At 44.8% G+C, this 23,359-nt stretch overlaps 1 protein-coding gene across 1 annotated transcript; it reads left to right on the forward strand.

Moving 5' to 3' along the window:
* The first annotated feature begins 1,585 nt into the window (after positions 1 to 1,585).
* poc1bl (POC1 centriolar protein homolog B (Chlamydomonas), like) lies at positions 1,586 to 22,851 on the forward strand. The gene is made up of 11 exons (XM_036516001.1): positions 1,586 to 1,982; positions 10,343 to 10,774; positions 13,808 to 13,977; positions 14,886 to 15,075; positions 15,272 to 15,457; positions 16,260 to 16,377; positions 17,923 to 18,099; positions 18,725 to 18,856; positions 19,012 to 19,122; positions 20,282 to 20,434; positions 20,748 to 22,851. Exons 2-11 carry the CDS (start codon positions 10,389 to 10,391, stop codon positions 20,874 to 20,876), a joined length of 1,752 nt encoding a protein of 583 aa, XP_036371894.1. The 5' UTR covers positions 1,586 to 1,982; positions 10,343 to 10,388; the 3' UTR covers positions 20,877 to 22,851.
* The last annotated feature ends 508 nt before the right edge of the window (positions 22,852 to 23,359 follow it).

Below are 23,359 nucleotides of genomic sequence, written 5' to 3' on the forward strand. Positions count from 1 at the left end.
AGAAGGAAAACAGTAAGGCCTCTTCAATCCAATGCAATCAGTTTTGTCTCTACTTTTGAGGAACAAAAGTGTTGCCCAAACAAGTGTTACTCTTTCATTTCTTACAAAACACTTTTCCACACATTTTTCATTTCACTGTAATTTTTCATTTCATTTTTCTTTCACTGACCATCAAGCCAGATATGTTAAATTTGTGAGTGGGCTTGCAAAGTGACAAATCATCTATTCATCAATAACCAGAGAAGGTCTGCTGACAGGCATTTTGAAAGGTATGACTGTGCAGAGGAATGTTGCTGTGGGTTCTAAAGATGCAGTTTTTCTGGAAAGGTTTATTTTATAGTATGCAGGGGCTGGAAGAGGTACTGTGGGAGGACTGGTTGCCCAAGTATTGCTCAACTGTATTGTATTCAGACAGCAAGGCAACTGCCAAATAATTGCTATGTTTATTTGAGAAACATTTTAATGCAAAACAAGACATGAAACATTGCCTTGTGGCAAATTTTCTTGTCAATTTCAACAGCAAGGAGGTACATCCTGACTCACCGGCCAACCTTGTCTGAAGATAAAAAATCTGATGACAATCTAAATGGCTGCCACTAGCTTGCAGATACAGAAGCTCCTCAAACTCTATGGGAAAGAACATAGTCCATAAATGCTTAAATTGAGAGCTGCTTGTTTAGTCCCATTCTCTATATCCAGGCACCTTAACTGCAGACATAGGCCTGTCTCCACAATTGCACTTTGTTAAAAACAGTACAAAACGCGTTTCAAGCTACTTTACTCGAGCTGAAGAAACATGACTTCTCTGAACACCCAAAGACAGGAAACTAGTTATCAAGCAGATAATGCGTAAGTATACACCAGTGCACAATCAGCAAATCAGATAAGGGACATTATCTCTGTAAATACTTTGAGATCTTTTCCCAGGAGAGTATTCGTGTTGCTCAGATTTCCAACAACCACAGCAGCACGCTCTGGAATAACACACTTGAGACCAGCTCACAGCAACAATGCATGGATTTTATAACCATGTGGTCTACCCACAAGAGAGAACACACGTCTACATTAAATATCTATGACAATAACTGGCATTTAAGCAACAAATGAAAATCATATGATTTAAGTAACTGAAAAGGAAAGTTCTAAGTTTATTGACTGTTGACAGAACCTTGAAAGGTTTGTGATACAGCATGTTTGTTCTCCACCCACAGACCACAAAAAGCAAAATGCTTCAATCAAAACTCAAATATTTTCATTCATGTATGGTACAGTTCAGAACTTTATTTCCATGACTATCACATGCTGCCTCATAATATGTCATAGCGTGACCTCATGCTCTGTTCTGTCGTTTTAAGCGGTGCAAATGAGCTTTCTAGCAGGCATGGAAATAGTCGAATAAGATAACCAAATAGCCATTGCTGAGATTCACCTCTCTCAATATTAGCTGTAACTATAATTTTTGATGAGGAGTATAGTTTTGTTGGAACATGTACACAAAGCCCTAAATTACAGCTGTCACTGTGCCAGTGTCAAATGTACAATGTGTTACACCGTGTATCCCACAATGCTGCGGTCACGTGGTAAATTTCGAGAGAAACTGTCCCAACTTAGGACTTCCTGGCGATCAAAAAGGGACACGATGAAAAATAAGCATTAGAAGAAACAGCCAAAGTGATATTCAAGAATCGAAAATACAACTTTTGCAGTCTACACAGTCTGTTGCGCTGCGTGAAACTGCTTGTCTGTCAGACCCGGAAAAGAACACGGAATTCACTGAGCCTAAACAAACAGACCCACAAATGAAAAAGTGGCTTTAGCTAGCTACAGCTAGCTAGCTAAAATTTCCAATCAACGTGGAGAAGGATGTGGTTTATGCTGTCAGTCGGAGCTAGTGAGCCAGCTAGCAAGCCAGTCTGGTAGTCCGGGTCATTTTACGGATAATATAACTTGTCATTTTACGAAAGTCGGAATGTAGAAGTCAGGTAAGAACAACGGATACCGTATTATTACAATGGGCTAGCTGATTGTGTTTGTTCTCAAAGAGGAATAGTCAGCGAGCTACAGCTACCTAACCTTAACTACATGAGTGCCCGATTGATAGCCAGTTAGCTAGTTTGTCTGTATTATGAAATTTGATTTATGGTGAACTTCTGCTGAGATAGCAAGCCGAGCAGTTATCTGTCTCATTTCCTCGCTAACCTTATTTCAAATTCACATGTTGTCACACTTATCTAATTCAGAGATCGTAGCTAACGTTACAGGGTTATGGAGGTGAAACAGCTTACCAACTGTATTGTACAAAATCGTTTAAGGGTTATAACTAGTACCAGCTGGCTGTATTCTCACTTTTCGGTGGAGATCATAGCCAGCGCGTATTGTTTAGCTGTTTAGCTTTCTTGATCTGATGTCAAAATACCGATGGATTTTCCATGCAAGTTCAACAGGTTGATGGAGTCACTTCAGTCTAAGTTTTTCACACTGTATCAGATGTTCTGTTCTTTTGTCAAGCAGTGAGTTCACTAGCCTTTGTTATCCTCTCTAATCGGTACACTGGTAAGCAAGGGTAAATGATAGCAAGCTAGCTACCTAGCGAGCACGCTAACCACCTGTTGCCGTTAGCTGTCCTGATCACCTACTGTAGCCAGTATTGCCGGCTAGCTAACCAGGTAAATCTCGCCTTACATTTTGCCCATTTGAGCATATTGTGATTCAAATTTAGAACCTTATTTTTTGTGTGCCGCCCTTCATTAAATTGTCATAGCTGTGATCCAACATAACCTTTCCAAGTCCTGATCCTGGTCCTATGATCCAACTTCTTTCGTGCTAATATAGTGTGCATAGTCCTACTACTTTGGCCACACTGTTGGAAAGGGGCTTTAGCTCCGTTTCTTCAGTTGGCTAGCTAGCTGATCTAGGCAAAGAATGCAGCAGTAACGCAGAAACAATTGCACGTTAGCTGGTCGCACACTTTGCACAGCATCATCAATGTTTACGCATCAGCTTTACTTGTAATTAATGTATTCGCTAGCAAGCACAATTTGCATGAGTAAACAGCTATATAATTAAAAGCCACTCATGTCAACGTGTGTATCATATAGCTAAGGCAAGCACCGTCTTGCAGACAGACAGGAGTTCTCAGAAGCCTTTCAGATCGCTGTTTTAGCCGCAGAGGTTGGTTGCACTTCAAGACGTAAGAATCCCGCTTTGTAAATGCAAGCTGGTTCTTGGAATGAGAGTAGGCTACCAAATAAATGTGTGCACCTTTGTGGTCTAGAAATTGTAGCTGCAAAATGCTTTTACGTAGTGACCAGTGGACTAATCAAACTATTGCCCGGTTTCTGCTTTCTCCTTTTCTGTTGTGTCTCAGGGTTCTGTCGTGGCACAGACTCGGTCTAACAACTGGGGTGCTGCAGGCAGAAGTTGCCCACAAGTGCTGATGTATTTTACAATGGTTGTGGTTGGAATTGTGGCTTTGGAAATCTGGTCCAAGATCAGCGCTTCCGGGTAACGTCTGGAGTTAGCACTAAGCAGCTGCAGTGTGCTTAGTCCTTACTCAATCTGAGTACTGAAGAACAAAGCCCATTGTGGTGGGAGTGACCATAGGCCTGAATTCAGCACGGGTCATTGTATGAATTTGTGATCGTGTCTAGAATCTGTCCTAACTGGGGTCTGGAGCACCCCCATAAGACGTTGTTCAGTGGGAGAGGTGTGTTGTGAGCCTACATTTTTTCAGTGGTGATTTGACATGTTGGACAAAATGCTCAGATGTAGTACTGGCACATTATATGAGCCACATTTATGCTCACATGGTTGTAATTGTTAGCAGTAGATCTTTTCCAGGACCAAAACACTGGTGTGGAATCAGCATGGTCAGTGTGATGTGAGTTGTGTTGGGTGAAGCAAAGATAACATTTTATTACATTTGACTCTCTACCCTCAAAATGCCTAGAGGAGAATGTGGGCCTGGTGTAGACTTGTCTGATAATCTTGAATCCTTGCCCAGAATAAGCATCTGTATAGTATTACACATGATATGCTGCACTGATTACTGTAAGGGTTCTATCGAGTGAACCCAGTGCAGAAGTTCAACTTAACAAGCTTTCATCCTGAAACATACCTTGCAAGTTAGAGTACCGTAGTTATGTAGCTACTCTAATGGTAATCTTTTCTTTAATCAATCCACTCGTCATTCAAATATGGAGGAAGTACCCCCTCTGCTTTCCATCTACCTCCACTTCTTTACCTTTCTTTCACACCCTCCCTCTCCTTTCCTGTATAACATTTTCATGTCAGACAGAAAAACTCATAAACTGAATTAAAAGTGAGAGTATGAAAAACAATCTAAATAGTTCACAAAAAAGTGTGCATGTGTATGTTTGTACACACACAAACTAGGCCTGATTCAAATACTAATGTTTTTCACTAAGACAGCGTTTCTCAAACCTCTCCTGGAGGACCACTTGTCCTGCATGTTTTAGATCTCTCCCTACTCCAACACAGCTGAACACAGCAAATGATCAACTCATTATGAACTCCTGAAACTGCTTAATAACAAACTGATCATTTAAATCAGCTATGTTGGAGCAGGGAGAGATCTAAAACATGCAGGACAAGGGGCCCTCCAGGAGAGGTTTGGGAAACGCTGCACTAAGAGGTAAAAAAACAGTGTAACTTTTGTGTTATTATCTGCTGTATTAAGTAGACTAATACTCATTTAAAATGTTAAATATTGTTTGTAAAGTGGATGAGAATATTAGTTAAAGTGTATTGAAACATCAGAGGTTAAACACAGCACAGTGCTGCCCACCTTTGGCACTGCATTCTCTGATGACTGCATCTTGATATTCAAGCAGTTGTCAAACTGGCGAGGTACTTGAAAGTGTCAAAACTTTACCAAATTTTTTGACCCAATGGCACTTCTCAGTTTACTCTAATAGGGAGTTCCATTCTTGACTACTGTCATATCTGTAGACTCTGCAGTCCCTTTTGGGGAACTGAAAGGAATTGCACGCATTCTACAGTTTGACATACTACAGTACAACTAATGATTGGCATGCTGTGGGTATTGTGCTGAGATGCAGTCAAATGCTGCTCAGTGCAGCTGGCAGTAGGTTCTAGCAGACGCCTACCTCCCGATCTGGAGAGAGAGGCCGACCCGGGCATTTGAACTTGCGAGCTATGATTGTGCCTCTGCAGATCCGGTCTGACTGGAGCTTATCTGTGCCTGCTCCGTGGGCTGTGTGGAGCGCGGAAGGGCCACGCGTGGGCTGCCGCCTCATTACAGCACACCGCGCACGCTTCGCGGCCCCGTGTTACTCACGCTCCAGCTCTCCCGCCCACTCGCTTTCCACGGCCGACAGAACACGCGACACCTCTGTGCCTTTGACCACGTGGGAGGAGTGGGATTTGAATCGAGGGCCGTGGGACCCAGCTCTCTTCACAGTTGCGGTGCTTTTTAGTTTGAAGCTGATGCCCTTTGGGCAGGCTGGTCTCAAAAACTTCTAAAGAAGTAGGTTAGGTATTTTGGCAGTTTTTGTTGCTTGGTTGAGCTTTTGGAATAATAGTAAGAATAATGTAAAATTGTAAAAGGTAGTAAAAAAAAAAGAAAAATTACCTCTTTGTTATGCACATCTTAGGTTCTGCATCTTGTATTTAGGAAGGTTGTGATGGTCTGAAGTAGTGACAGGCAGGCACTCTCAGGCCTGCTTCCTGGGAGCATGTGTAGATGTTTCTGGTCTTGTGCTTCATGCTTCCACTTTGCACATGTTTAGAAGTTTAGATCGCAAATACTGCGGCCCCACCCCCAGCAATTTTTTGTTGCTTGGTTTGCTGGTAATTCCTGTTTCTGCCTGACCTGCTGTGAGAGCTGAAACACCCAATAGCTCAGACTACATGTCCTAAAAAAGTTTAATCGGCTTAACTTGACATGAAGATAAGATCGGAGGCTTACTCGTGATTTTTCGCTCTCATAGTTTGGGACACATTTTGAAAAGGTTCAGCTGAGAAAGGTGTCTTGTTTATCTCACTGCTGAGAGGGGATGCCAGTTGTGAAAGGGAAATATCAAAAAAGGGCTCTGTTTTTGCATTTGCCTTTCTAATAGAAAACGCTTTTTTATTTTTTGCGGATCTGATTTCTTGTTATAGCTCTCAATTTGGAATATCATATTAGAGCCATTTTGGTGACTCTGAACATGTTTTCCCATTGTATAATGCCATTTATTAATTGCTTTTTTTTCATTTTTGATGTGCCATAAAGTTACTAAAGAACACCAGTAGTAGGATATGAGTGAGTTTGAGAGGAAACAACACTGAAAATCATTTGAAGCAAGAGGTTGTCTGTGTCAAATACTAACCATGCACAAAATGCCCAGAGAGAAAACATTTATCAGCATTTATCACTACCTGTATATCTTTTGTATAGAAATGAGTGGGGATTAGAAGGCTAATCACTGTTGTGAGGAAAAACCTAAGTTTCAAAGTTTCTCCTCACTAATTCTCCTCTGGTTAGTATTTACAGATTGTGACCTCATCAAGGCTGCTCAGCTACTGGTGTTGCAAGGAATTTGTTGAGTTTGTTAGTACCTCATGACATATAACGTAAGCTGTATTTTGTAAACGATCCCCCATTTCCCGCTGTACTCATTCCATCTCTCCAGCTGCAGTGCAATACTGCTGGAGTCCTGGGGTTTGCTTGAATAGCCCTGTCGTTTCCTGTTAATTTTTTTTGTAAAAGTTTTGCTGCAAAATAATGACGCAGAACAATAGATTTGAACGGGTGAATTTCCTCTGTTGGACAGTGCAGGCCCAGGTGGAGCCTGTGGTTGCTTGGTGAAAGAGGAAGTGGAGCGTGGTGATGCAGTAGTGTACAGCCAGTTTCCCTCCCAAACCAAGAGAACTGCCACAACGAGATTACGTCACTTCACCTGGGGCATCCTCCACGTGTCACGCAGCGGTGGAACTCGGAAGAGTTTCACCTGCCTCACCATGTCTACCTTAGGCCTTTCGCCCTGTTTGGACATAGCCATAGGGACAGAAACAAATTATTGCTTTCCCTACGTGCCCCTGATCTTGCTAGGAGAAAAGGAATTGCACATATGGTCTTGCATTTTATGCAAGCTTGTGCCTTCGTGTGTGACAAAGAAAACCCATGGTGTTGTGCTCAGGGAATACAACAGATTTTATAGGGTAATTGAAGTGTCAAATAGATTTGATAGTTAGGTCCCGAGTGGCTCAGTTGTTGAGGTGATTGTTTTGAGTGCCTGCTGAGCCCTTTGTAACTGTACAGTAATGAGTGGGACCCCACAGTGGTGGAATAAATTGGATTTATAAATTCATTCCGCTGGAGGTAGGGGGGAGTAGATTGGCCAGGGCTTCCTTGGTTCCCTGCTCAGACTCCTGTGATTTGCTCAGACTGCATCAGCAGATTAGTGCCCATCCTCCAATTGGCACCCACATCACTGTGGTGCACTGTGTGACTTGTAGCGCAAAAATTAGCCACCGGCTGCAAGCAGATGCATTGGAGGATTTCATTTGTCTCACCTCAGTGGTCCTGGAATGAGTTAACCGCATTTTGTCATGAGGCGACAAGTGAAATGGCATTCCAAAGAATTGTCTCTTAAGTGTCTCTAAAAGGACTCCATCCTTTTGGCTGGAGATGGTGGGTTAAAAGCTGCCAAGTCTTCTGGTTGCGACGCTGTTGTTGATGGCGGTGCAGTGAGGCTAAATCTCTTGCTGTCGGGTGCAGTTCGCCTCCACCGCAGTCGCACGTGTTGCCCGTCTGAGCTGCAGTCAGGCTCGTCGAGATCCGTCACTCGTTAGCCCATCCCATTATGGCTAAAAACTCCCGTGATAAGCCATGGCTCAGTGCACAGATAGCATAGCCCTGAAAAAGAGTCGCTGCTCTCGGATGGCAGCCATGACACATAGCCCTCCTGGTCTTTTCTGAACAGAGTAGAGCCTTTTGGGTTGCCTCTTGACCCCACTGCATTATCCTGCTCCCTACCCCTCCTGGGGCTATTAGATTTAGAGTGGAAGGTGTGATTGATACCTAAATAAATAGGCTTTTTGTTAGCAGGCTTTTCACTTGATACATCAGGATACCCTTAGACTTTGGCATAGAACCAGGGATTTGAAAGGGATGGCTGTTCCTCCAACAGCCAGGTGGAGGTTCCTGCTGGTAGACTCTCCCCTGGCAAATGCTGCAGAAACAAAATGTGCCTTAATGTACTCGTAAATACTTTAATGGAGTGTGATCGCTCCGACAGGTTTCAAACATAAATCGGTTTTCAGGAATGGGAACATTCCTCTGAACGCATAGCAGTTCTAGCCGGTTTTGCAAGAAGTGGGTTCATCAACATGTGTATTTTTGCCTGACCCAAACTGAGTTTGTCTTTCAGCTGCCATTTGGTTCTCCTTCTTTTCATGACTCAGGCCTGGCAGGAAACCTACAGTCGAGTTGTTCTCTCAGAAAATGACACCCAAGGAAGGTTTTGGATGGACATCAGTGTATGCAATTAGACCTTGTAAGGGCCACTGTGTTTATGTATACTTGGTGCATCAACTAATCACTCGCACTGGAGTAAATTGATCACCTTACATACTTCATTTTCTTCTGTGAAGGAGTTTTAAACATTTGACGAAAACCAATTAAATACACCTTTTGAAGGATATTTCGTTTCAGACAAGATCCCTGGGTATCTTTAAACCACATTGTGTGTTTACAGTATAAGTGGTAATGAATATTACTGTACAATACAGTACTGACAGAGCACAGCAGCACTTTATTAAATTAAAATTGGATACCAGTACTGATGTATAGAGTGTCAAGGTCATCATATCAGTTCCAAGCTTGACCTGCCGTTAAGGCATTGTGCGTAGTTTGACTGTCATTGCCACTGTTTGGATAGTTATAGGAAGTTTGGAAAACAAGTGGCTCTCAATGTTGTGATTGTGTTAACCGTACCTTGGACTTGGTGTAGACACCAACTGCGCGGTGACATTACCATCAACAGGGAGATGCCGTTCAACTCAAATGTAATAGGTCATAGGTTTGACGCCCAAGGGCCGTAGTGTTCTTGTCACATTGGTGGAGTCGGTGTAACATCGGCGCGGCGCTGTTGCTATCAGTAGGCGGAACCATCAGCTGCCCTTGGGGAAAGGAACATTTGGAGAGGGTGCAGTCATAGCCTAAAGTCTGCTTCAAGGTTGGGAATCACTCCTAAACAGTGTGGACCTTACATTACATTACATTATTTAGCAGATGCTCTTTCCCAGAGTGACTTACATAGGTTACAGTTCTTTACAGTGTTATCCATTTATACAGCCGGATGTTTACTGAGGCAATTGTGGGTTAAGTACCTTGCCCAAGGGTACAGCAGCAGTGTCCCAGCGGGGATTGAACCGGCAACCTTTCAGTTACGAGTCCTGCTCCTTAACCACTATGCTATACTGCCGCCCCTGGGGACAGGTGGAGAATTTGCCTGAATCGTAAATCACACTGCTTGGTTGGCCTGAGTGCCACATTGCATCCTCTGCACTGCTGCTAACCACCTTAAACACACAAGCACGCATAATGTGGCTCAGGCATAGGACAGCTGTTGCATAGAAGTGTGGGAGCAGGTAACAGGCTCAAAAATCATTCCGAATAACAGTCATCTTCATCCAGCATCATCCATCCTTCATCCTGTCCCCAGTGTTACATTCAGGGCTTCCTATGCAGTGGACAGGTGTCATTTGTAACAGGATAAGCCGAGTGACATTAAAAGTAGACTTATAGTATTGTTATCTCACCATGTAGATAGTGCCTTTCACTAGCTCACTGAAGGTGACAGTAACAATGCTTGCACACCTGCAAGGTATGTGGCTCTATTTGTCCTATACAGTTGTCTTCATGTAACCAGTCATTCCTGCTTTAATACAGTTGTCACCTTTCATTGGTATTTCAGTGGTATTTCTTTGCTGTCATTACTATGATACTATCAGTACAATTACTGTCATGGCTGTTCTGCCCAGGACGTATGGAAAACTCATGCTCAGCCAGCTGCCCCACCCACTTTTGTTGGATATTTGCATTGCAACCCCTGATTGGCTGGTACATAAGTGTCAGCGGTTCTACAGAAGCTGTCAGACTAGATCCTCTTTTACTGTACTTGGATGAAACAAAGGTAAGAGCTGTTTAGGATCACAGAAGCAATTCGAATGCAGTTGGTTAGCTCAGTGAGGACAGCGATGCTGGAAAGAGTGTCTCACGATGGTGGGTGTGGCGTGGAGCTGTGCGGTTATGGATGTTAACTTCACCCGGCTGCGTGCTCCCTGGTTAATGAGACCCTCTGCTCTGTTGCAGCGTGTGTGGCCTGGGCAGATCGAGGAGCGGCCCTTGAGACGTCGGCATGCCGTTCAGGTTGCGCTGGTCGGGGAGGCTGGGCCTCTTGGCGAAGGCATGCCTTCTCCTGTCCGTCATGTGGCTGGTCTACGTCCTCATAGAGCACTCCGCTGGGTCTGGCCAGGGGGCGGGTGGGGACAGTAGGGGGCGGAGCCCCCTGGCAGGAGACTTCCCACAATTGACGGAAAACAGGGATCGCCTGGCCCAGCCTGTCTACGTCAAGGCCCCCCCAGACGCAAGCGCACCGGGGGAGTGGGGCAAGGCCACCCACCTGACCCTGAGTGATGAGCAGAAGAAGCAGCAGGAGGAGACGGTGGAGCGCTATGCCATCAATATCTACGTCAGCGACAGGATCTCCCTGCACCGCCACATCCAGGACAACAGAATGCACGAGTGAGTAACCCCTCCCTGATCCTCCACTGACCAGTAAAACATGATGTAGTACAAAGGAAAGTATACTTTCATGCTCACCCTGAACTATCACTGACATTTTTTAATATTACATACTTTCCACTCTGTCCCTGTGCTGTTGAATAGGGGTGCATATGTATTCATCCACATTCCCCTATATTTATTCATACCTGATTAAACTAAAATTAAAAAATAAAATATTGAATATAAATAAATGAAAAATAAAGAAAGTAAAACTGAAACTGAAAAATATATGTGTTGGATACATTTTTCTGTGTAAAAATATAATGATGGAAATAGCATTACAGGAATATTGTATGTTCATATGTTTTATATATACAACTCCCCCACCCCCACCACTGCTGTCTGTACGAAAGCCCTGTGAGAACATCTCATGTTCCTGCCATCTACACAGATCCCTGCTAAAGCTCATCACCACAGTGCTGCGAGACTGTCGGTCGCCCCCGCCAAACTCGCTGACCTGGGATTGTCCGGGATCCAGCCGCAAACGGCTGGCCGTCTGAAACGCACGCCCCAGTGACCACTGCGCTGAGGCGTACAGTGCTATATTTTAGGCTCAGGGCTTCCTCCCTTCAGTTCCTCTACATGTAACACAAGAATAAACCGGACTCGCATTCACAATCCAGCCCTCATTCAGCCTGCGCTACTGTTTCAGCTTCAGCCCTCATTCAACCTGCACTACTGTTTCAGCTTCAGCTTCAGCCCCTATTCAGCCTGCACTACTGTTTCAGCTTCAGCTTCAGCCCCCATTCAGCCTGCACTACTGTTTCAGCTTCAGCTTCAGCCCCTATTCAGCCTGCACTACTGTTTCAGCTTCAGCTTCAGCCCCCATTCAGCCTGAACTACTGTTTCATCTTTAGCTCACATTCAGATTTGTTACCTGTTCAGTTTCAGATTATTTTGTGATTTTAGCTTTTATTCAGAAGTGGCTGACTGTAAAATCAGGCCTTGGGCCAACAGAGACCTTTTATGAGTTTGGCGTTAGAGGAGAGGAACTCAATTAAAGGAAGATGATGTGGCATTTTACTCTTCAGGAATGGACCTGTGCAATCTGTAATGGTACCTAGTGGAATCAGAGGCAGAGAGATCACCACAAATCTACACAAACTGCACATCTCAAATTATTATTCAGACATAATTCATAGAATTTATTTTTAATATTAGGATCCAGACCAGCGCCAAGTCTAATACAGCAGTTCTTGCAGCTTTAAATGAACCTCTGAGGAGAACAGCTGTTTTATATATTTATATACATATTATGTCTGTGTTTAATTGCTTTATTCATTGTAATCTATTAACATTTAATAGATTATGGGTATTTTATCTTTTTCTTTCCTCATCGGTGTATGTTACTGTGTTGTGTGACTGGCTCTGTGAAATGTTCTGTATGCTCAATGTTTACCACGGTGTGCATTGCACTGAGAGCACAAATCTCATGTGTTTTAAAGTGACACATGAAGATCCATCTCCATTATCAAAGAACGTGGCTGGCCTTCTGGATCCAGGGTCATGCACCTCTGACAGAACACAGATAAAGGGTCTACATGTCCACACGGTGCCAGGACAGCTGAATGTATTTGTGAATAATCTTCCCAAACCATCGGATAAGGCCTCAAGGGTGTCTGCCCTCTGCAATGCAAACAGTCCTCACGCTTGACCCAAACACAGCGCTCTGCTAGACGGTGAACTTACGCTGTGCCGCCAAGAGAAATAAACAGGTTTCTGCCTTAAAAGTGTCCAAGATAGACCACAAGCCACAACAACAATAAGGAAGACTGTTTAGGCAGACTCCAGAGTCTTACACAGGCTGTGTGTCAAAAGAGACAACATAGAATTAGGATGGAAGCGACTGCAAGAGCAAATTTAGCTTTACGAACTTAGGCTCTTACTAACAAAGTTGAAGCATAGCCGCAGGTTGTTTTAGCTTTGTTGGGCTGATAGTGAGTAAGGGGGAGATGGTCTTGTCTAGCAAGATGCTTGTAACCGGTTTGAAAGCTGTGGGACCAGCCTGCCCCCGGGTGAGTTGTTAAGTTGTTAAGTGTCACGCTTTACCCTTTCCTACTTACAGTAAGTCTCAGCGACTTGCAGTAAATATTGTCCCCACCTGCAGTCTGTGTGGAACAGGGCCAGCTTCGTTTAAAGGGACGAGATGTTCCCTCTGCGGTTATGCTGCGCCATCCTCCCGTTTCCCAGCATGCAAGTGCACTGGGTTCCGGTGCCATTTTTTCCAGTGCAGGCACCCCCTACCCCTAACAACTGATCCTAGGATCAGAATCAACATTTTCTGCTGAATGTTTGAGGTTAGGAATTGGCCGGGGGGGTGGGGGGGGTGCATGCAACCTGATGTCAGCTCTGTTGTCTTGGGTGGCAGGTAAATGGTGTGGTTCTTCAGTTTCTGCCACTGTTTTCACAAACATGGCAATGGCTGGGAAACATGTTTCATGTTTCTGCATTGCTAATGCTAATGGTAATGTTTATGTGAAAACCCTAAAGAAAAAAAACAACGAAAATACATTCAAATTATTTTAATTTAATTACACATTTACCCATTTAAGCAGATAATATGATGATGACTATGGCTATGTTAAGCTGTTATTCTAGAAATTCAACCACTGTAATGAAAGCAGGGCGACATGGAACATTGCCATTCGCCCTGAAATTATAAACCCACCAAAAAGCTTTCATTTGATTCCGTCTGTGGTTGCAGGAATGAACCTGGATTGAGAGATAGCTGTCTGACAGTTGTGGATCTGAAGACCCATTTGTGTTGGCCCATTAAAGCAGGAATATTGATGAATTTTTGTGACTACCCAAATTCTCATTGGGTCACGCTAATTTCATGTAGATTTGACATGGAACACCTCAAGTGCCCATTGCTGTCTGAAGCGAATCTGATTTTTTAATTCATTTGAATGCTTTCACCAAAGAAGCGGCTTCTGAATTGCTTGTGAATCCACCCGTTTTTTCGTTTTGTTCTGTTTTTTCATGTCACAGATGCAGAGCAAAAAAATTTGACTACCGCAAGCTGCCCACAACGTCGGTGATCATCGCGTTCTACAACGAGGCGTGGTCCACGCTCCTGCGGACCATCCACAGCGTGCTGGAGAGCACGCCCGCCATCCTGCTGAAGGAGATCATCCTTGTTGATGACTACAGCGACAGAGGTGGGCCCCGCCCCTCAGCCCTGTTAGAATTCAGATCCCCGTTTAGAAAGATCCTGGGGATGAGTGCTGGCGCCCGCTTCCCGGTCCCGTGTCCTGTGTCCCGCCCCTGGCATTTCAGCCCTTTATCTCCCACTTGGCATCCACTTGGCCTGGAATTGGTGCCGGCAAAATTTCAATCCAGATTTTATCCGAGTTTTAGAGCCACAGGTTATGGTGATGGCGCGTCCCTGTCGGTCATCACGTCATGCCACGTTTAACCTGATGACAAGAAGTTGCCATTGCATCTGGATTCCTTCCACTGAGGAACAAAAAAAGCACAGCAACTTTCCACTCCGTGTTTGCTCAGTTCAGGACCGTTAATCACCATTAGAGAGGGCTTGATCTCCGTTCCAGTATGCTGCAGACATTATGCTGGCCTTTACCGACGCCGTGGCCGGTGACCTCACAGAAAAGTACCCCCCCCCCGGCCTCTTTGTGGCGTGCTTTAGAGAGTGGCTCCCTTGGCTGGCCCAGGTCTGTGGGGACACGATAAAGCAGGGTGCTGTGCTGCAGACAGAGCTGAGAAGGAGTGCTTCACTGCAGGGAGATAACAGGGTTTGGGGGGGGGGGGTTGTGGAGAGATACTCCCGGGCCTACTGTTAATTCAAATCTCTGAATTACAGAGAGCAGGCTGAATCCCCAGTATCCACAGAGATACTCACAGGCTGGTTCTCAGTGCCATGCTCTGAATTACAGAGAGCGGGGTTAGGGGTGGGGTGGGGTGGGGTGGAGGGGGTGAAGAGATACTCACTGGGCAGCCTTTAATGCTACACTGTGAATTAAAGGGAGCAGGGGTGGAGGTGGGCGGGGGGTGTAGAGATAGAGGCACACTCGCGGGCCGGCCCATAATGCAACGCTCTGAATTGCAGCCTATCTGAAGTCCCAGCTGGCCGAGTACATCAGCGGCCTGCAGCGGGTTCGACTCATCCGAACCGGCAAACGGGAGGGCCTGGTGCGGGCCCGGCTCATCGGCGCCACCTACGCCACGGGGGCCGTCCTCACCTTCCTGGACTGCCACTGCGAATGCGTCCCGGGCTGGATTGAGCCACTCCTGGAGAGGTGCATTGTGGGCTACAACAGTCCTCCAGCTTCCCTAATCACTGCCCTTACTAGTCACAAAGAAGCCAACTCCTTATTATATAGCAACACAGCCAATTCTAGAATCACCTGTGTTTTCTGGTGGATTTTCTTGTTTGTCTAGACACCAGCTTTCCCATGTGTTGTTAATGAGACCTGTGTATGCTCTCCCCTGCAGGATTGGGGAAAAGGAGAATACCATTGTGTGCCCGGTGATAGACACCATAGACTGGAACACCTTTGAGTTCTACATGCAGACAGATGAGCCCATGATCGGGGGCTTCGACTGGAGGCTGACCTTCCAGTGGCACTCGGTACCTGAGGCTGACCGGCGGCAACGAAAGTCGCGCATCGATCCCATCAGGTGGGGTAAAGTGTCCCCCAGCAGGAGGGGGGCAGCCGTGACCCCAGCTAGCTGATCCCTGTAAATGTGCTCATTAAAATATTTTAGGCTTCATGTGTCATTTGCGTGGCCTTAACTTACAAAATGAAGGTAGGTGCTGTGTTAGTGCTCTGCGTAAGAACTTTGTGTCTCTCTCTCATCGGCTACCAACAGGCTAGCTGCTGCTGAAATCAATGAAAATGAAACAGACACTAAAACACCCGACCCAACAGCACAGGGGGTTATCTGCCTTTAGGTTACCAATATTGGGCCACATTTACATAAAAAAGTTAAACATTTTAGAATGATTTGACTAAGTACTGCTTGATGCATTTAACTTACCATTGGGCCATAATGTAGCCAAAAATTTAAAGCCATGTATTGCAAATCCAAAAAACACCAGGAAAAACTGACCTCTGGAACAGCGCTGCATAGTTATTCAAATAACTCCATGCAGAGTATCCAAGATTCAGCTGATAACAGACAACAGATGTTCCTTTGGTCCAGATGGTTATCAGCATATCAACCGGTAACCACAAACTGCAAACAACGACTTCCTCAAAGCTAGGGACACAGAGCACTGTAGTTAAACAGAGCCCATAGGCACTGTTTTGTTCATGTTTTATCTTCACTCTGATCTTCCCCTTGTGTGTGCTTGATGCAGTGTGTTGCTCTGAGTAATGGCTTAGTTTTCCCTGCCAACAGTACAGTTGGTCTACAGCAAAATGGTTGTCTTCGACTGAGCATCTGGCCTGACCTTCCACCTTGCGCTCTGTGCTGTCAGATCTCCCACCATGGCTGGAGGCCTGTTTGCGGTGAGCAAGTCCTACTTTGAGTACCTGGGCACATACGACATGGGCATGGAGGTGTGGGGAGGAGAAAATCTGGAGCTCTCCTTCAGGGTGAGTCATATTCTGGGCTCTGGATTCTGTCTGGTAACTGAGAATCTCGAAACGCACACTAACCAGATATCACCTTTTCAAAAAAAAAATGTAGTGGTACTGTTGAATTTACTGTAAACAGTGAGACTAATTATCTGTTTGAATTAAAATACAGTAGTGCATTGTCTTCATCTTTAGTGCATTTTACTTATTTACGTTCTCATAGTTGCATGATGTTATTCACAAAAATGGCCTGCAGATCGCTCTCAATAGAAGCATCTGCCTTTTGAACAACTATAAATGCCCTTAGCGAAATAAACAAAAGCCAAGAGGCACTTGCTGCAATTTGACAGACAAGCTGGCGGTTTCTTTCATCTTCAGCTGAAGGAAGAGGCTGCATGTCTCTCTTGAGCGTTGTCAAAATCTAGCAAGTTAGTTAAGGGAGTTTCTTTGGCTATTTTCATGCACCAAAGTGAAATGGTGAGAATAGGGCTGTGTTTGTACCCTCAAGGAAGGGTAATTAGGAAGCTTTACGAGCTCGATAGATCTTAGAGTGGCACCCACCCATGATAGTCTCGCAAGTGCACCGCATGATCGCAGTCCTAGGAACGTAACTGTGAAAACTGAGCACAGCAGAGTGTGGTCACTGTTTTAGGCGTTACCATACTCTTCCATCTGACCACCTCCTGAAGAGGAAGTTGTGGTTGCACGCAGTCACAGTCGAACTGCTGCAGCTGTTCCATAGGCCTGTGTGCTTCAGAGGTGATTACATGAATGCTTCTTTGTTAATGCCCTCCAGTTGCCGCTGTCAATCACACTGGCACAGATTTATTTATTTTTTGTCAAAGAGCAAGGAAAGATATGGTGTCCCCAGGAGTAATGTTTAATGGATGAGGGAATGAAATACTTTTTTAGAGACTTTAAACTTCCATTAATTTTTAATGTTGTGTGGATTGGTTTACAACTGAGAATCTGAGATAAGAATGAATATGCAGAGACTACAGAAATCCAACAAGAATGCCAGTCTCAAAGATGGATCTGTACTCATGGGATAAAAAGAACGGATATCCATCATATCAGGATGGTCCTCCACAAGGGCAAACTCGTGCTTAATATCTTTCAAATGAGCGAAGTGTTCTCAAGTATGAAGACCGTGAAGCAAGGTCATTCTAAATAAATTATGATATGTATCTCTTCCAAAACTCAAACAAAAATGGCTAAGTTCATCTAAATGAACAGGATCAAAAACATGCAGCACAAAGGAGATTTCATTCACTAGATCACAAGAGGACAAGGGTTTCATTCAGCTGGCTTTGTGTAAGCCACATGCACTTTTAATCAATGCAGTGCTGCCCAGTGTTGACAGCACTGTTTGGCATTACACTAAGCTGGGCCTGCTCTGGTTTTTGTCTCTCTACTGCCTTGATGAAGGAGAGAGTGCTGCTCTTGCTTGGTATAAACAGCTGCTCCATCACGCTCTGTTTTGTACAAAACCAACAGAGCAGTGCCAGTCCCTCGTCCAGTCCTGTCACTCATGCCCTCTGTGACTGGTCTGTCCCTCCACAGGTGTGGCAGTGTGGTGGATCTCTGGAGATCCACCCCTGCTCCCACGTGGGCCACGTCTTCCCGAAAAAAGCCCCCTACGCCCGGCCCAACTTCCTCCAGAACACGGTCCGGGCTGCCGAGGTCTGGATGGACTCCTACAAGCAGCACTTCTACAACCGGAACCCTCCCGCTAGGAAGGTACCAGGGGGAGGGACCCAGAAGTGAAGGAATGTAGTCTGTTTTTCCGATGCTCATTTCCAAAAAAAACAACCCTTTTGTCTGTCTGCTGATTTGTGGTGTCAGCAGTGCTCTCGATTCAAACAGCTGTATTGATTTCCAGCAGATAGCCCTGGAAACAGTATCATTCGGGGTAATCGGCCGCCGGTCATGGTGGTTCCGTCTGAAAAGCCCGTATCGCACTGACTGGTGTAAATGGATCAAGTCTGTCACAGGGCTCTCGGGTTCTTTCTGTTGGCTGGCATCGAAGTTTCATGTATCATGGTACCACCCCTCTGAAAATTACATTATTAATGCTGGGGATCTTTGATCAAACAATAAATTACCCTATCAATCGCAGGCAGAGGCTAAGTGTCGAGTGGTCCAAATTCACTTCAGTGTTTTGCACATTTCTGACATTTCTACACACTTTTACACTTAATGTTGTACCGTGATTTTTTGCACCAGGCCATGTTTTAGTCAGTGTAGTGTAATTCCTGTTTCTTATCACTTCCTGCTGAATGAGCCAGCATGGAAGCAGTCGGGAGAATAGTGCTGTGCAGTAGACGCATGTTTGCTTGATGAGCGGCTCTCTCCTTGGCTGCAGGAGTCGTACGGTGATATCTCCGAGAGGGTGCTGCTGAGGGAGAGGCTCAAGTGCCAGAGCTTTGACTGGTACCTGAGAAACATCTACCCAGACCTGCATGTCCCGGAGGACCGAGAGGGGTGGCACGGAGCTGTGAGTTAGCCCTGTCCCCCCCCCCAAAATCACATCCCCAGCCGGGCCCCTGTCCCAGCTCCTGTCCCCGCCCCCCGCCCCACCCGTTCTTGCAGTCAGCAATTCAGCCCTGTGCCTGCTTGCAGCTCTCTCTGATCAGCTCTCTGTGCCTGCAGATCCGCAGCGCCGGGATCCACTCAGAATGCCTGGATTACAACGCCCCTGAGCACAACCCCACAGGAGCGCACCTGTCTCTGTTTGGTTGCCATGGCCAGGGTGGCAACCAGGTAATTAAAATTTAAATTGAGGTTTTTACAACACCGTGACCCAGCGGCTCTGAGGGATTGCCGCAGAGCTTCTCGGAACGTCAGTGGCGTCGGGTAACCGCAGGCGAGACGAGCTTCTTCCCCAATTACTCACAAACTGATAAGAAGACACGTATCACACTCCTGTCTGTCTGTTTGAAATGGTGGAAAATGCTAACGCTAATGCTAATAATTACTAATGCAAAGTGAGTGAGACAAAGTGAGTTCTCTTGAGCAGGGTTCACTCTAGGTTGGCTTATGGATGTATATTTAATGTTAGCTCTGATGACATGGAAAGTGGAAGCAGCATGTGTATCTCTTGGCCTATATTACTGTTTACTCATTGATGCGACGCATCAGGTGTCTCTAAAAATGCACTATGTGTCGCTGAAAATTAATGTTTCCACAGCCCCGGGCTGTAACGGGAGCCTCAGACACCTCTCTATAGAACTTAGCTCCGTTTAAAAGATACATGAGACCTGAATGGGGTGAATGGTCTAGACTGGTCAGATCATTTAGAACCAGACTGAGCCTCTTAATAGAACTTAGTTCCGTCTGAAAGATACATGAGAATTAAAGAGAATGAGTACTGTAGACAGCTTTGGTGTGTTGTGCCACAGATGTTTGCGGGCAATTCGGCCAAGAAGAAAGCCAGTGACAAATATGTGGTCATATGTAACAACCCTTTGGCAAAGAGTATATTTGTAATTTTACCTGTTTGCAATTTGTGTGGTGTAATAAATTCTAAAAGTTCAGTAAAACTAAAAAAAAAAAAAGTCATTGACTGATGGATTGATTGACTCATCACTATATATCCACCAATATCGAAGTCCATAATGGTTATTCTGCTGAGAACACACCTGCATCAATAGTGTGATTTATTAATTTATTATGATGTTCGGTGTATATGCCACAATAACATATTTGAAATCGATTACTTCTGTATTTGCACATAAGTATGTAATGGATGCCCATGTTAAGAATTTCTATGTAATATTTTAACAGATATTGCTTTTGTACATCTGAATAATTTGATGGCACACAGTACTGTAGATTAGTTTGTTTCAAACCCGATCGAGAATGTCTTCTGTGGGAGAGGAAGCCCTAAATATGTATTGCCCTTGTATATCCTTTTTTTCAGTACTTTGAGTACACTTCCAAGAAGGAGATCCGGTTTAACTCGGTAACGGAGATCTGCGCCGAGGTTCCAGAGGCACAGACGTACATCGGCATGAAGTACTGCCCGCGGGACGGCGAACCCCTGCCCGGCAACATTATCTGGGAGTTCCGGGAGGTGAGCGAGCACTCCGTCACGAGAGCAACGTTGCCTTTGCAGTCCAGGGGTTTGCACGGTGCTCCAGATGTGGGCTGATGTAGACCCTTGCCCATCAGAGGGTTCTGGGAGTTTGGTTTAGTGGACAGCAGAGGTGAAGCATTCCACTTCTGCCATTGGATTGTACTGTGTGGAATGTGGTGGTAAAAATAGGCCGTTTTTGCACTGAGCCACTCTTGTCCGTCACTGTAATTATGTTTGTCCCATGTCCCATAGTAAATGGCTTGTTGTGATCCAACCACCTTGTGTCTCCTCCCTTGTGTCTCCCCCGTAGGACGGGACCATCTACCACACTCAGTCGGACTCCTGCATCACGGCCTTCCGCCACCCGGGCGGGCGCACCGATGTGCTGATGAGAAAGTGCACCCCCTGGGACAACAACCAGAAGTGGAAGTTTGAGTGATGGGCCAGGAGGCGAGGCCGCGGAGTTCCAGAACTAAGTGCAATTAACCGCGGTGGACTGTCAGAGACAGAGGCGGAAGTGGGGCGACTCTCCGAGCAAACCAGCCCCTGTGCCGTGCCTCTAGGGCTGCTGTGATATAACCATAATTCACCTTAGTGCCTGGAAGAAAATCAAAGGGGATAAACACCTGCTGTGCCAAGTTTTTGTAGTAGTTTTTTTTGATGAACTCTTTGAGAGAGACAGGAGACTTTGGTTCATGCAGGGCTACGATTTGAGAAGATGGTCTAATCAGAGATGCATTTATTTGATGGGGGAGGGGCATATGTACTAATATGATTGCACTACAGGTATAGTTTTATGAATATCCCACCACCCCACCGTTTGATTTCTACTTAAGAAAGGAAGACATCAGTTGTATTTAACTATACAGGATCGTTTCAGGGAAAGGTGATATGAATGAATTTTTACTTTCATGGTGTTTGACTTCCTAATTATGTTTTCAGTAAGGTCAGTCACATAATGAATCTATTTGATAAGGGTTTCAAGATTTGTTTTTATTGTATTTAACCTTTTTTTAACCAGGTAGTTCCAATGAGATTTAAATTTGGTTTTTTTGAAGAGGGAGCTGGTCTTTTCATAAAGCAAGGCCATTGTGTGTTTGGGGTTCAAGAATGGTTCATACTTTATCAGAAATACCTCTTTTGAAGTTGCTGTGGATCCCAAAATGAAAGAACATGGCTTTATGACAGAAGCCAGAAGTCATACTGCATATTCTCCAGAATTGTTGTCTTTGAGGGAACAAGCAGAAGCTCCTTATGTTGATGCTGGATTAAAGGGGATTACTCAAACTACTTATGGGAATGCAATGTCAAAGTGATGCAATTGTAAATGCAAGTGCCAGAGAAAAGTGAAATGTCCAAGACTTACTGTGTCTGTGTCACAGATACAAGCCAACAACAAATACATCTGTCATGTCTGTACTGTGCCTCAAGCCTGATTCCAGACAGGTTTCTCTTTTTTGAAGAAGAAAAATTTCTCCTGCGGTAGACAGAGAGCTATGAAGAGTGGGAGGGGCAGACAAAATACTTACTTACTTACTTCATGTTTGTTCTGAATCTGCCAATTGAAATGAGGCCCACCCAGTGCTGGTGTTGATATTAACTCAAACTGATTTCATGAGAAGGTGCATAATTGCATTGGTACAATGTGTTCTCTGCCTCCCCCGTTTGCAGATAACTGGCCACAACTTTTTTTCCTCTTGCGTTTGTCCCAGTCACAGAGTGCAGGTTTACTTTTGAGGACCGACATGCTCCTGTGTACGTATCCCAAGATGTAGACTGTTACTGATCAGTAGTGTTGGCTTTTTCCCATCAGCCTCTTCTTTTCCGTTTGCATGCCAAGCCACCATCCAATGTGTGCCAGGGCAGCCAACGCCGCGCTTTATAAAGTGGGATCCATTTAATCTGCTAATCCTCTGGGTCGCTCAAACGTCGGCCTCCTCTCTGCTCTCATGCGTGCCCATTTTGCTTAATTTTGCTGTGTGAGTCAAGAAGGAGTTCTTCTTTTCTCTGGACTATAGGTCTCTCCCCCCCCCCCCTGAAAAGGGCTGGTGTGGATTTCAGGACCACAAGAAGAGCTTTAAACTTCCTTATGTGCCAGCGTTGTGCATGAACCTGCTGTATCACTCCAGTTCCCCAATGACATAACACATTTCTTCTGTGACCATTTGCACTAAGGCATTCGAAATGTCAAGCTGTTTCGGGAACTTGATCATGGATCATTTAAAAGCTTCATGTTTTCTCTGTAACTGGCACATGGCATAAAGGGACCTGAATGGGACAGTGCAAATGGAAGTTGCATATTTAAACTACTGATTAAGCACAAATCATTACTTTGTCAAGATAAAATAAAAAAAAATTATTGAAATGCATTTAACATGCTTTTGGACTGTGCTAGATTGAGGGTTTTTTAACATGCTGACCATTAAAATTTTAAATCAATCACCTGTGTGCCTGGGAATTATTTAGTGGATGTTGCACAAGATGTGCTGGAACCCTTGTTATGTCTATGTCTTATGTCTATCTTGAAGATAAGAAAACATAAGGTTACAAAAAAGTTTGTACATTTTTTCATCATATATAGACAACAGCATAAGAAGGTGGCTCAGATGTATTGGTTCCACAACCTCCGATCCCTTTTCAGATTTATTAGTCTCTCAGTTAACAGTATTAATTAAGCTATTTGCATATCATGCCAGTAAATATTTAAGCTCATCTTTCCTCAGAGCATCATTAGAGGAAATTCATGGGTTGATTAGTGATGTAACAGATGGAAATGTGTTTATTGCTGTGAACAGCATGGGGCTGTGTGCAGGTGCTGAGTGGATTTACTGATCTTTAAATCACCTGGAATGCTCATCCTGTTAACTGGACCCACTAAGGCAGCCAATCCACGTCCTATAAATTGAATCTGCATCCACAGAG

Source organism: Megalops cyprinoides, chromosome 21 (genome assembly GCF_013368585.1).
Source record: "Megalops cyprinoides isolate fMegCyp1 chromosome 21, fMegCyp1.pri, whole genome shotgun sequence".
In the NCBI taxonomy this organism is placed as follows: Eukaryota; Metazoa; Chordata; class Actinopteri; order Elopiformes; family Megalopidae; genus Megalops; species Megalops cyprinoides.